General features: G+C 37.6%; 1 protein-coding gene across 12 annotated transcripts in view; it reads left to right on the top strand.

The window, feature by feature from the left end:
* The window catches only part of CAGE1 (cancer antigen 1), a 110,652-nt gene that overhangs the window by 54,372 nt on the left and 43,331 nt on the right, over window positions 1-12,949 (top strand). For 9 of the 12 annotated variants that reach the window (XM_077144005.1, XM_077144006.1, XM_077144000.1 and 6 more), the window contains one exon: window positions 5,609-5,716. The exons of the other annotated variants lie outside the window; for them this stretch is intronic. In XM_077144005.1, the coding sequence (XP_077000120.1) occupies window positions 5,609-5,716 (108 nt within the window). The remainder of the gene's footprint in view (window positions 1-5,608; window positions 5,717-12,949) is intronic. 12 annotated transcript variants of the gene reach the window in all.

The following is a 12,949-nucleotide window of genomic DNA, read 5'->3' as shown; positions in this document are numbered from 1 at the left end:
AATGGCCAGGGACATTGAGCATCTCTTCATGTGCCTTTTGGCCATTTGTATTTCCTCTTCTGAGAAGTGTCTGTTCAAGTCTTTTTCCCATTTTGTAATTGGATTGGCTGTCTTTTTGTTGTTGAGTTGAACAATCTCTTTATAAATTCTGGATACTAGACCTTTATCTGATATGTTGTTTCCAAATATTGTCTCCCATTGTGTAGGCTGTCTTTTTACTTTCTTAATGAAGTTCTTTGATACCCAAAAGTGTTTAATTTGGAGGAGTTCCCATTTATTTATTTATTTCTTCAGTGCTCTTGCTTTGGGTGTAAGGTTTATAAATCCGCCTCCAATTATAAGATTTATAAGGTATTTCCCTACATTTTCCTCTAACTGTTTTATTGTCTTAGACCTAATGTTTAGATCTTTGATCCATTGTGAGTTAACTTTTGTATAGGGTGTAAGATATGGGTCCTCTTTCATTCTTTTACATATGGATATCCAGTTCTCTAGGCACCATTTATTGAAGAGACTGTTCTGTCTCAGGTGAGTTGGCTTGACTGCCTTATCAAAGATCAAATGTCCATAGATGAGAGGGTCTATATCTGAGCAGTCTTTTCGATTCCATTGGTCAATATATCTATCTTTATGCCAGTACCATGCTGTTTTGACCACTGTGGCTTCATAACATGCCTTAAAGTCAGGCAGCGTGAGACCTCCAGCTTCGCTTTTTTTTCCTCAAGATACTTTTAGCAATTTGGGGCACCCTGCCCTTCCAGATAAATTTGCTTATTGGTTTTTCTATTTCTGAAAAGTAAGTAGTTGGGATTTTGATTGGTATTGCATTGAATCTGTAAATCAATTTAGGAAGAATTGACATCTTAACTATATTTAGTCTTCCAGTCTATGAACACGGTATGCCCTTCCATCTATTTAGGTCTTCTGTGATTTCTTTTAACAATTTCTTGTAGTTTTCTTTGTATAGGTCTTTTGTCTCTTTAGTTAAATTTATTCCTAAGTATTTTTTTCTTTTAGTTGCAATTGTAAATGGAATTTGTTTCTTGATTTCCCCCTCAGTTTGTTCATTACTAGTGTATAGAAACACTACAGATTTTTGAATGTTGATCTTGTAACCTGCCACTTTGCTGTACTTGTTTATTAGCTCTAGTAGTTTTGCTGTGGATTTTTCAGGGTTTTCGGCATGTAGTATCTTATCATCTGCAAATAGTGATAGTTTTACTCCTTCCTTTCCAATTTTGATGCCTTGTATTTCTTTTTCTTGTCTAATTGCTCTGGCTAGAACTTCCAACACAATGTTGAGTAACAGTGGTGATAGTGGACACCCTTGTCTTGTTCCTGATCTTAGGGAGAAAGTTTTCAGTTTTTCCCCATTGAGGATGATATCAGCTGTGGGTTTTTCATATATTCCCTTTATCATTTTAAGGAAGTTCCCTTGTATTCCTATCCTTTGAAGTGTTTTCAACAGGAAAGGATGTTGAATTTTGTCAAATGCCTTCTCTGCATCAATTGAGATGATCATGTGATTTTTCTGCTTTGATAGGTTGATATGGTGTATTACATTAATTGATTTTCTTATGTTGAACCATCCTTGCATACCTGGGATGAATCCTACTTGGTCATGATGTATAATTCTTTTAATGTGTTGCTGGATTCGATTTGCTAGAATTTTGTTGAGGATTTTTGCATCTGTATTCATTAGAGAGATTGGTCTGTAGTTTTCTTTTTTTGTAATATCTTTGCCTGGTTTTGGTATGAGGGTGATGTTGCATTCATAGAATGAATTAGGTAGCTTTCCCTCCTCTTCAATTTTTTGAAGCGTTTGAGCAGGATTGTTACTAATTCTTTCTGGAATGTTTGGTAGAATTCAGATGTGAAGCCGTCTGGTCCTGGACTTTTCTTTTTGGGAAGCTTTTTAATGACTGGTTCAATTTCTTTACTTGTAACTGGTTTGTTGAGGTCGTTTATTTCTTCTCGAGTCAAAGTTGGTTGTTGGTGCCTTTCTAGGAAGTTGTCCATTTCATCTACCTTGTTGTATTTATTAGCGTAAAGTTGTTCATAGTATCCTGTTATTACCTCCTTTATTTCTGTGAGGTCAGTGGTTATGTCTCCTCTTCCATTTCTGATCTTATTTATTTGCATCCTCTCTCTTCTTCTTTTTGTCAATCTTGCTAAGGGCCCATCAATCTTATTGATTTTCTCATATAACCAGCTTCTGGTTTTATTGATTTTCTCAATTGTTTTCATGTTCTCAATTTCATTTATTTCTGCTCTAATCTTTGTTATTTCTTTCCTTTTGCTTGCTTTGGGGTTAGTTTGCTGTTCTTTCTCTAGTTCTTCCAAGTGGACAGTTAATTCCTGAATTTTTTCCCTTTCTTCTTTTTTGATGTAGGCATTTAGGGCAATAAATTTCCCTCTTAGCACTGACTTTGCTGTGTCCCATAAGTTTTGATATGTTGTGTTTTCATTTTAATTTCTCTTGAGATATTTACTGATTTCTCTTGTAATTTCTTCCTTGACCCACTGCTTGTTTAAGAGTGTGTTGTTGAGCCTCCACATATTTGTGAATTTTCTGGTGCTCTGCCTAGTATTGATTTCCAACTTCATTCCTTTATGATCTGAGAAAGTGTTTTGTATGAGTTCAATTTTTTTAAATTTATTGAGACTTGCTTTGTGATCCAGCATATGGTCTATCTTTGAGAATGATCCATGAGCACTTGAGAAAAAGGTGTATCCTGCTGTTGTGGTGTGTAATGTTCTATAAATGTCTGTTAAGTCTAGCTCATTTATTGTATTATTCAAATTCTCTGTTTCTTTATTGATCCTCTCTCTAAATGTTCTGTCCATTGATGAGAGTGGGGAATTGAAGACTCCAACTATTATGGTAGATGTGTCTATTTCTCTTTTCAGTGTTTACAGTGTTTACCACATGTATTTTGGAGCATTCTGGTTCGATGCATAAATATTTATGATTGTTATGTCTTCATGCTGATTTGTTCCTTTTATTAATACATAGTATCCTTCTTTGTCTCTTTTAACTGTTTTACATTTGAAGTCTAATTTGTTGGATATTAGTATAGGTACTCATGCTCTTTTCTGGTTGTTGTTTGCATGAAATATCTTTTCCCAACCTTTCACTTTCAATCTATATTTATCTTTGGTTCTGAGATGTGTTTCCTGTAGACAGCATATAGAAGGATCCTGTTGCAAATACTTTTTTAATTCACTGATCAAATCACTCTGGGATTTATCAGGGCATCACTCTGGACAAACCAACAAAATCTCAGGTCCTACTCAAGGTTCCATGTACGTATGGTGTTCATTTAAGCTGTCTACATACGTTATATTAGGAAATGCACTAGCCAAAATATAAATTTTGTAACAAATAAACATTTTTTGCTTTAGTCTCGCACATAAGGAGAAATTTTAAAATATTAATTACCGTCTATTTTCAGCACCCTGCAATAATGACATTTCTTTGTTCTTCCTCATGCAAAAACATTTTTAAAATTTGTACATTTAGTCACTATTATTAAACACTCTAGGCATTCCTAGATTATACCATCTCAATCTTTATCGTCTATTTTTCTTTCTGATTTCATTTGTACCCCCAGCCCTCCTCCCTCTATCATTCTCACATTCAGCTTCATTCAGTGTTTTAACATAATTGTATTAGTATTGTGCTGTCCATTTCTGAGTTTTTACATTCAGTCCTGTTGCACAATCTGTATCCCTTCAGCTCCAATTACCCAATATCTTACCCTATATCTATCTCCTGATGGTCTCTGTTACCAACGTAATTCTCCAAGTTTATTCACTAATGTCAGTTCATATCAGTGAGACCATACAGTATTTGTCCTTTTGTTTCTGGCTAGTCTCACTCAGCATAATGTTCTCAAGGTCCATCCATGTTGTTACATACTTCATAACTTTATTCTGTCTTAAAGCTGCATAATATTTCATCGTATGTATATACCACAGTTTGTTTAGCCACTTGTCTGTTGATGGACATTTTGGCTGTTTTCATCTCTTTGCAATTGTAAATAATGTTGCTATAAACATTGGTGTGCAAATATTCGTTTGTGTCCTTACCCTCATGTCCTTTGAGTAGATACCTAGCAATGGTATTGTTGGGTCATCTGGCAATTCTATATTTAGCTTTTTGAGCAACCGCCAAACTGCCTTCCACAGCGGTTGTACCATTTGACATTCCCACCAACAGTGGATAAGTGTGCCTCTTTTTCCTCATCCTCTCCAGCACTTGTCATTTTTTGTTTTATTGATAATGGTCATTCTGGTGGGTGTGAGATATCTCATTGTGGTTTTGATTTGCATTTCTCTAACAGTCTTAGGCCTAATATTAAGTAGGCTTAGCCTATCCTTTGCAGGGTTAAGTTTCATATGAACAAACCCCAAGATTGAGGGCTCAGCCTATTGCTTTTGTTGTATCCTCTGTTACCACACAGCCTTTTATAAGCTACCTCCAACTGCTTGTGTTGTTAAGGAGAATAAATTGTCAAAGAAGGCTTGGGCTTGTTTCTGAATTGTATGGTTTGATTGGTTCTTGTAATATAGTTTTGGATGATTTCTGCACAATCGTATAATAGTTTTTTGACCCTTGGAATTTTTGTGTATAGGCCTTTATTTTACAGTCTCACTTCAGCTCTTCATTTTAAATATTTTGTGAAATGGTTGGATGAGTTTAGCACTAAATTACAGATTAGAGCAAAGAAACTTGACACAAAAGTTAAAATGGGAGATGAGTAGTAATTGTTTGGGATCATCTGAACCATGTACTTATTCTAGATGGCAAGACCTTTCAATGATGAGCTTGAATGCATCCTCTTTAATTGTGCGAAGTGACAACGTGTTAAGTTGCCAGTGAGTTCATGAGACACAGGAATGGAAATACATATAAAAGCTGCAATTAAGCCTTTTCCCTGTGTTTTAATGCTTCTTGCATTTCTATTTATTGTCAGTGTCTACAAATTTTCATCTGAATCATAAATGTGGGTTCATTTAAGTTTCACAGAAAGGTCTTAGAAAAATTTCTAAATCCTGCAAATGATTTAGGCATGGAACATATAACTCAAGCTTTGGCATGCACTTGCCCAGACGTTTTCCTAGAGAAAGATGTGGATACAACCAGGGTCTTAATAATCTATTACTTTTAGAGGATTGTATTCTCAAGGGGTGTTAAAACATGCTTGCAAAGTAAATTTCATTTGCTGAATTTCAAATCCTTGTGTTTTCATTTAGATTAGTGTGGAAATTTGTGAATTTCTTCCCTTGAAATATAGTGTATTGCTGCTATAAAATAAATATAAAATCCATATAGAAAATTTCCAAATTATAAATATGCATGAAGATCTTATTTGGCTATAACCTGTCAACCTTATCTGTAATTCTGAGGCTAATAATTCATTCCCTACCTGAGACAGAGAGCGCCGAGGTGATTTGTTGAAGCCCTTCAAGCTCTAAGTTCTACCTGTCTGTGGTTCTAGCCTCTGAAGATCTGTTTGATATTTAGTCCAATAAAATATTTATTGTCATATAATACTAGGAGTGTGAAAGTATTGAAACTGAGTACAAGTATATTTAATCTCAGGTCACAAACTTTGATGCAGCTGAAGCCAAGAATGTCAAAGATGTGCCTATTATATTGGGAGCCAAATTAGATAAGTACCACAGTCTCAATGAGGAGCTTGATTTCCTGGTAAGAAAGAATTCTTGTGGCTTTGCTATCATTTTTATACATAACACCATTCTATGAACAAGTTTAAGAAATTATCAGCCTTCAAAAACTGTGCTCATTAAAATGGTCACACAATGGCTTTGTAACCATATTATTTGCCCCAGAATTGAAGTTTGCATTTTCAATTGGCATTTTAAATATTGTCCCACATGATTTATGTTTAGACTGGTCAGATTTATTTGTTTCAAAATGCTCATATCAATAAATCTGTACTATTTTTCATAGGGGATAAAACATATTTATTTTGTATCCATATGCTACCACCGTCCTTATAGCATACATAATAAAGGGGTGCTTTGAAAAGTAACACTCATTGTTTATTTTATATGGCATCTAAAATTAAAAGCAGACAGATGGGAAAAGTAGGTTAGAAGAAAATGAAACTGTGATCTTGGTGTCTAGATAGTTACTGACTAGTTTATAAACCTAGTTGGATCTCGCCAACTAGGCGAGAAAAAGAGAAAAATTGGGAAAAAGAGATTAAGTAAAATTATTGATTTTTGAATAACAGAGAAGTCTATCATCATATTTCTAAATTATTAGAAAGCAGCATTCTGTACTAATTTTATCCCATGCCTGTTCACCTTTAAGAGGAAAATAAAGTCTAAAGATGTGAGCGTTCAAAGGTTTTCACTTTTCTAATTCACCTACTAAATTTGGTTGACTTGTCTCTTAAGTCTCAAGTGGGTTAAATATGTAAAGTTCTCAATCTGAACAAACCAACCGTAAAAGAGATATTTGTGGGACAAGAGCAGTAATTGAACACAGTCTGGGTTTTAGACAATATGAAAAAATTATTGTTAATTTTAATAGATGTGATAATGATGTTATATTCTTAAAACCCCTTATTTGTTTGCTACATATTGAAAAGTATGAGTGAAATGATGTGATAACTAGATTTGCTTTATAATACTCCAGGAAAAGTAAAGTCAAGTCAGGAAATGAGGAGAGATGAAATAATAATGGAAAAATGTTGATAATTGTTGAAGTTAGGTATTTGGGTCCACGAAAATTCACCCTATTTTTCTTTTCCGAAATAAGAAGCATTTTGTTTTTTGACTTTTTTAGTCCAGAAAATTTGATGGCTCCTACCTCTCCTGATACATCATCATATTCTTTTCTTGTGGTACTTCTGACCCCTTGCCATCGGATCCTCTTCACAATTCCAACCTGATGTCTACTGCATTCATCTTTTGACCTTCTCCATCATGAGACAGGGTACTTGACTTAAGCTTTGCCTTTTGACTGGCTCTTGCATCATGGATGTTTAACTGTCAAGTGCAAAATGTCCTTGGTCCTAGAATCTTGACAAGTACCCCAAAGTCAGAAATTTAGTCAGAGGGAACAAGGAAAGAGTCCAGAACAGTACCACGGTTCAAGGGTCATGTTGGGGTAGTTGCAATGATTCCTTTCTTGATCTTATCTTCAGTAAGATAAAAAACCTTTTATTAAATTGAGATATTTTGCCAGTATTATAGAATAATTAAAGATTAAGAACTGAAATGCTACCCAAAGCAATATACAGACTTAATACAATCCTGATCAAAATTCCAGCAACCTCTTTTGCAGAAATTGAAAAACAAATCATCAAGTTCATATGGCAGGGAAGAGGCCAGCCCTCCTTCTAGCAAAGTTAAATTCTGTACTAGACACTGTCAGTAAAGGCCACTTAGGAAATTTGAAATTATGACCTGGACAGAGCCAAATACTCCAGCCATCTGGCCAGCTACTCATACCTTAAATCATAGAGGGTCCCAGGGATTCTCTTACACGTTTCAGTAGGCAGAGTAATGCCTCCACTCCCTGCCCCAGAGATTCCTTAATACAATGAAAAACCTAGGCAATTACACCATAAGGGATTTTGCAGATGTGGTTAAGGACCTTGCGATGGGGAGATTATCCTAGATTACCTGGGTGAGCCCAGTCTAATCACTTGGGTCTTTAAAAATAGAGAAGCTTTCCCAGCCATGTCAGAGAGAGATGTGACTGTGGCTGACTTGGAAGATAGAAGAACGTGAGCACCCTTTAGAAGGTAAAAAAAAGTCAGGAAAGTGGCTTCCTCCATAGAGGCTCTAAAAAGGAAGCAGCCTTGATGGCACCTCAGCGTGAGCCCAGTGAGACCCATGTCCAAACTGAAAGAGAATAAATGTTAAGCCACTGAGTTTGTGATAATTTATTACACCAGTGATGATAAACTAATAAAAGGTGCTTGACCTCATGGTTTTAGTGACTGTTATATAATATATTGGGGCAAGTTAATATATTATTAACTTGGAACTGTGTCCACAGATCTAGAATACAAAGGGTACTGTAGATACTCATGATACTCAACCATGAAATCGTCCTCTGGAGGGCTTCACAACTTTGCAATTCCACCTGGACCAAGTGCACCTCCTCAGGTCCCAGCAACCAGCTGAGTTCTCTGCCTTTCAACACCTGACTCCAGGGTTGTCCACACAGCCCCAGAGGGTACAGCTTTCCAAGAAGACTTCCTTCTCTACTGTGGTCAGGTGGTGATGTGGACATAGCCAGACACAGGGGCTCCTCCTGTGAATTTCTCAGTCCTACCCTTGGAGGCATCTTGTTTGAGATGGTTGGCAAGACCTGTCAACACCTCTGCAGGTCTGGTCTGCATCTGCACCATTCATCCCTCCACATGTAGCCGTCCAATTCAGGGAGGGAGATGCTGGGGAAGCAGCAGAGCAGGCCTGCCGCACTGCTCCCAACTTTCACTCCCCGGGAATGGGCAGGTTTCATGACATTTGAGTCTTATCTCTACTTCTCCATGGTTGTGGTGCAATTTTTTGTTTGTTTGTTTGTTTTTCTTTTTTTTTTTTAACTTTTTTATTAATTAAAAATTAACATGCAAAACATTAAGATATCCATTCTACATATACAATCAGTAATTCTTAATATCATCACATAGTTGCATATTCATCATTTCTTAGAACATTTGCATCGATTTAGAAAAAGAAATAAAAAGACAACAGAAAAAGAAATAAAATAACAGAGAAACAAAAGATTATACATACCATACCCCTTACTCCTCGCTTTCATTTACCACTAGCATTTCAAACTAAATTTATTTTAACATTTGTTCCCCCTATTATTTATTTTTGTTCCATATGTTCTACTCTTCTGTTGATATAATAACTAAAAGGAGCATCAGACACAAGGTTTTCACATTCACAGAGTCTCATTGTGAAAGCTATATCATTGTTCATTCATCATCAAGAAACATGGCTACTGGAACACAGCTCCACACCTGCAGGCAGTTCCCTCCAGCCTCTCCACTACATCTTGAACAACAAGGTAATATCTACTTAATGCATAAGAATAACCTCCAGAATAACCTCTCGACTCTGTTTGGAATCTCTCAGCCATTGACACTTAGTCTCATTTCACTCTTCCCCCTTTGGTCGAGAAGGTTCTCTCAATCCCTTGATGTTAATTCTCAGCTCATTCTAGGGTTTTTCTCAGTCCCTTGATGCTGAGTCTCAGCTCATTCCAGGATTTCTGTCCCACGTTGCCAGGAAGGTCCACACCCCTGGGAGTCATGTCCCACGCAGAGAAGGGGAGGGTGGTGAGACTGCTCATCATGTTGGCTGGAGAGAGAGGCTACATCTGAGCAACAAAAGAGGCTCTCTTGGGGGTGTCTCTTAGGCCTAAATTTTAAGTAGACTTGACATATCCTTTGTGGGGTTAAGTTTCATATGAACAAACCCCAAGACTGGGGGCTCAACCTATAGCTTTGGTTGTCCACACTGCTTGTAAGAATATCAAGAATTCAACTTGGGGAAGTTGAAGTTCTCCCCACTCTCACCATTCCCTGAAGGGGGCTTGCAAATACATTTCCAGTCACTGATCATATCACTCTGGGATTCATCGGGGCATCACTCTGGACAAACCAACAAAATCTCATGACCTTCCTGAGATTCCAAGTACTTATGACCTTCAATCAAACTATCTACATGAGTTATATTAGGAAATGCTCTAGTCAAAATATAAATTTTGTAACAAATAAACTTTTTTGCTTTAGTCTCACACATAAGGTGACATTTAAAGTATTATCATCTATTTTCAGCACCCTGCAATAATGACATTCCTTTGTTCTTCCTCATGCAAAAACATTTTTAAAATTTGTACATTGTACATTTCACCATCATTATACACTCTAGGCATTCCTAGATTATACCATCTTGATCTTTACCATCTATCTTTCTTTCTGATTTCATCTATGTCCCCAGCCCTCCTCCCTCTATCATTCTCACATGCAGCTTCATTCAGTGTTTTAACATAATTACATTAGAGTTAGGTAGTATTGTGCTGTCCATTTCTGAGTTTTTATATTCAGTCCTGTTGCACAATCTGTATCCCTTCAGCTCCAATCACCCAATATCTCACCCTATCTCCATCTCCTGATGGTCTCTGTTACCAAGGAAGTATTCCAAGTTTATTCACTAATATCAGTTCACATCACTGAGACCGTACAGTACTTGTCCTTTTGTTTCTGGCTAATCACACCCAGCATAATGTCCTCAAAGTTCATTCATGTTGTTACATACTTCATAACTTTATTCTATCTTACAGCTGCATAACATTCCATCTTACATAAATGTCACAGTTTGTTTAGTCAATTGTCTGTTGATGGACATTTTAGCTGTTTCCATCTCTTGGCAATTGTTAATAATGCTGCTATAAACATTGGTGTGTAAATGTCCATTTGTGTCCTTGGCCTCGTGTCCTTTGAGTAGAGACAGCATATAGATGCGTCCTGTTTTTTAATCCATTCTGCCAGACTATGTCTTTTGATTGGAGAGTTTAATCCATTAACATTCAGTGTTATTACTGCATGGGTAGTACTTTCTTCTACTATTTTGCCTTCTTGATTTTGTATGTCATATCTAATTTTCCTTCTTTTTACCTTTACTCATAGTCTTCCTTTCTACACTCTTCTCCACACCTCTCTCTTCTGTCTTCGTATCTGTCTCTAGCGTTCCCTTTAGTATTTCTTGCAGAGCTGGTCTCTTGGTCACAAATTCTCTCAGTGATTTTTTGTCTGAAAATGTTTTAATTTCTCCCTCATTTTTGAAGCACAGTTTTGCTGGATATAGAATTCTTGGTTGGCAGTTTTTCTCTTTTAATAATTTACATATATTATCCACTGTCTTCTCGCCTCCATGGTTTCTGCTGAGAGATCTGCGCATAGTCTTATTGGGCTTCCCTTGTATGTGATGGATTGCTTTTCTCTTGCTGCTTTCAAGATCCTCTCTTTCTCTTTGACTTCTGACATTCTGATTATTAAATGTCTTGGAGTATGTCTATTTGGATCTATTCTCTTTGAGGTACGCTGCACTTCTTGGATCTGTAATTTTAAGTCTTTTATAAGAGTTGGGAAATTTTCAGTGATAATTTCCTCCATTAGTTTTTCTCCTCCTTTTCCCTTCTCTTCTCCTTCTGGGACACCCACAACACGTATATTTGTGCGCTTCATATTGTCTTTCAATTCCCTGAGTCCCTGCTCATATTTTTCCATTTTTTTCCCTATAGTTTCTGTTTCTTGTCGGATTTCAGATGTTCCGTCCTCCAGTTTAGAAATCCTATGTTCTGTCTCTCGAAATCTACCATTGTAGGTTTCCATTGTTTTTTTCATTTCTTTTTCTGTGTCTTTCATTCTCATAAGTTCTGTGATTTGTTTTTTAGACTTTCAGTTTCTTCTTTTTGTTCTTTCCTTGCCTTCTTTATATCCTCCCTCAATTCATTGATTTGGTTTTTGATGAGGTTTTCCATGTCTGTTTGTACATTCTGAATTAATTGTTTCAGCTTCTGTATGTCATTTGAATTGTTGGTTTGTTCCTTTGACTGGGCCATATCTTCAATTTTCCTATTGTGATTTGTTATTTTTTGCTGGTGTCCAGGCATTTTATTACCTTAATTAGTTTATTCTGGAGATTGCTTTCACTTCTTTTATCTAGGGTTTTCTTGCTGGATGAATTTGTTGTCTATCTGTTCCTTGACATTCCGTTCAGCTTTATCTGGACCTTTAGCTTAAGTTTTGCTTAACAGAGGAGAATTTTTCAGCTCTTGTTTTCTTGTTTCTTGCCCTGCTTGTGCGGTGCCTTCCCCCCCCACACACACACACACACTTAGGAGGGTCTACTTAGATATTATATACCCCAGCCAGATTTTCCCAGACCAAACTGGCCTCCTATCAGGAGGAAAGAGTCACCTGCGTCGGTTTTCCCTGAGGGTGAGACCCAGCAGGTTGAAAGACTTTTCTGTGAAGTCTCTGGGCTCTGTTTTTCTTATCCTGCCCTGTGTGTGGCGCTTGTCTGACTGCAGGTCCCACCAGCATAAGATGATGCGGTACCTTTAACTTTGGCAGACTCTCCCTGCTGGGGGCGTGGTGGAGACAGAGGAGAGGTTGTAGGCTGGTTTTAATGGCTTCAAATTACCAAGCCCTGGTGTCTGAATTCCTTGATGGAGGGATTCCACCTGAGTTGGGCTTCACCCCTCCCTTGGGGAAGGCACAGGCTCCAGACAAGCCCCCAAAAGAGCTCACTTCTGCCTATGCCTGGGGCAGTTGCAGCCTGAAAAGTCCTGCCGCTGTATCCAGAGGCAGTCAAGCCTTTGTAGATACACAGCCACAAAAACCTCTGTTTCCTTATTTTTTTTTCCCCCTTTTTCTGTCAGTCCTGCCCCCCTTGGCGCCGGGGCAAAAATGAGCAACCTCTGCTTTGATCAGGTTCACCTAAGCTGGGGGCCTATTTTTAGTAGTCAGAATTTGTTAATTAGTTCCACAATTGGTGTTTGATTGTGCCCAGTCCCTGCTTCTGGTAAAGTCCTTTCCTTTCCCCTCTGGGAAGCGGCCTGTGGGGGAGGGCACTGGCCGCCTCAGCTTTGGGAACTCACAGTTCTGGGGGGTGCTCACAGCTGGTCCAGCTGGTCCAGACTGGGGTACGCTGTGTGTCTGGTCACTGACGTGGCCTTAGGAGCTGTTCTGTACTGTTTCTGGTTATTTAGTAGTTGTTCTGGAGGACGAACTAAAACGCACAAGTTGTTAAGCCGCCATCTTTACCCGGAATTCCCCTGTGGTGCAATTTTTAAAGATACCTATTTTAAATATTTCGGGCAACAACACTGCAAAAAATAATTTAACACCCAGTTTAAGAAGTAAACATTGGAGCTCCAGTT

The sequence above is a fragment of the Tamandua tetradactyla genome, chromosome 25 (assembly GCF_023851605.1).
Source record: "Tamandua tetradactyla isolate mTamTet1 chromosome 25, mTamTet1.pri, whole genome shotgun sequence".
Lineage (NCBI taxonomy): Eukaryota > Metazoa > Chordata > Mammalia > Pilosa > Myrmecophagidae > Tamandua > Tamandua tetradactyla.
This window is presented reverse-complemented; position numbering and strand designations above follow the sequence as displayed.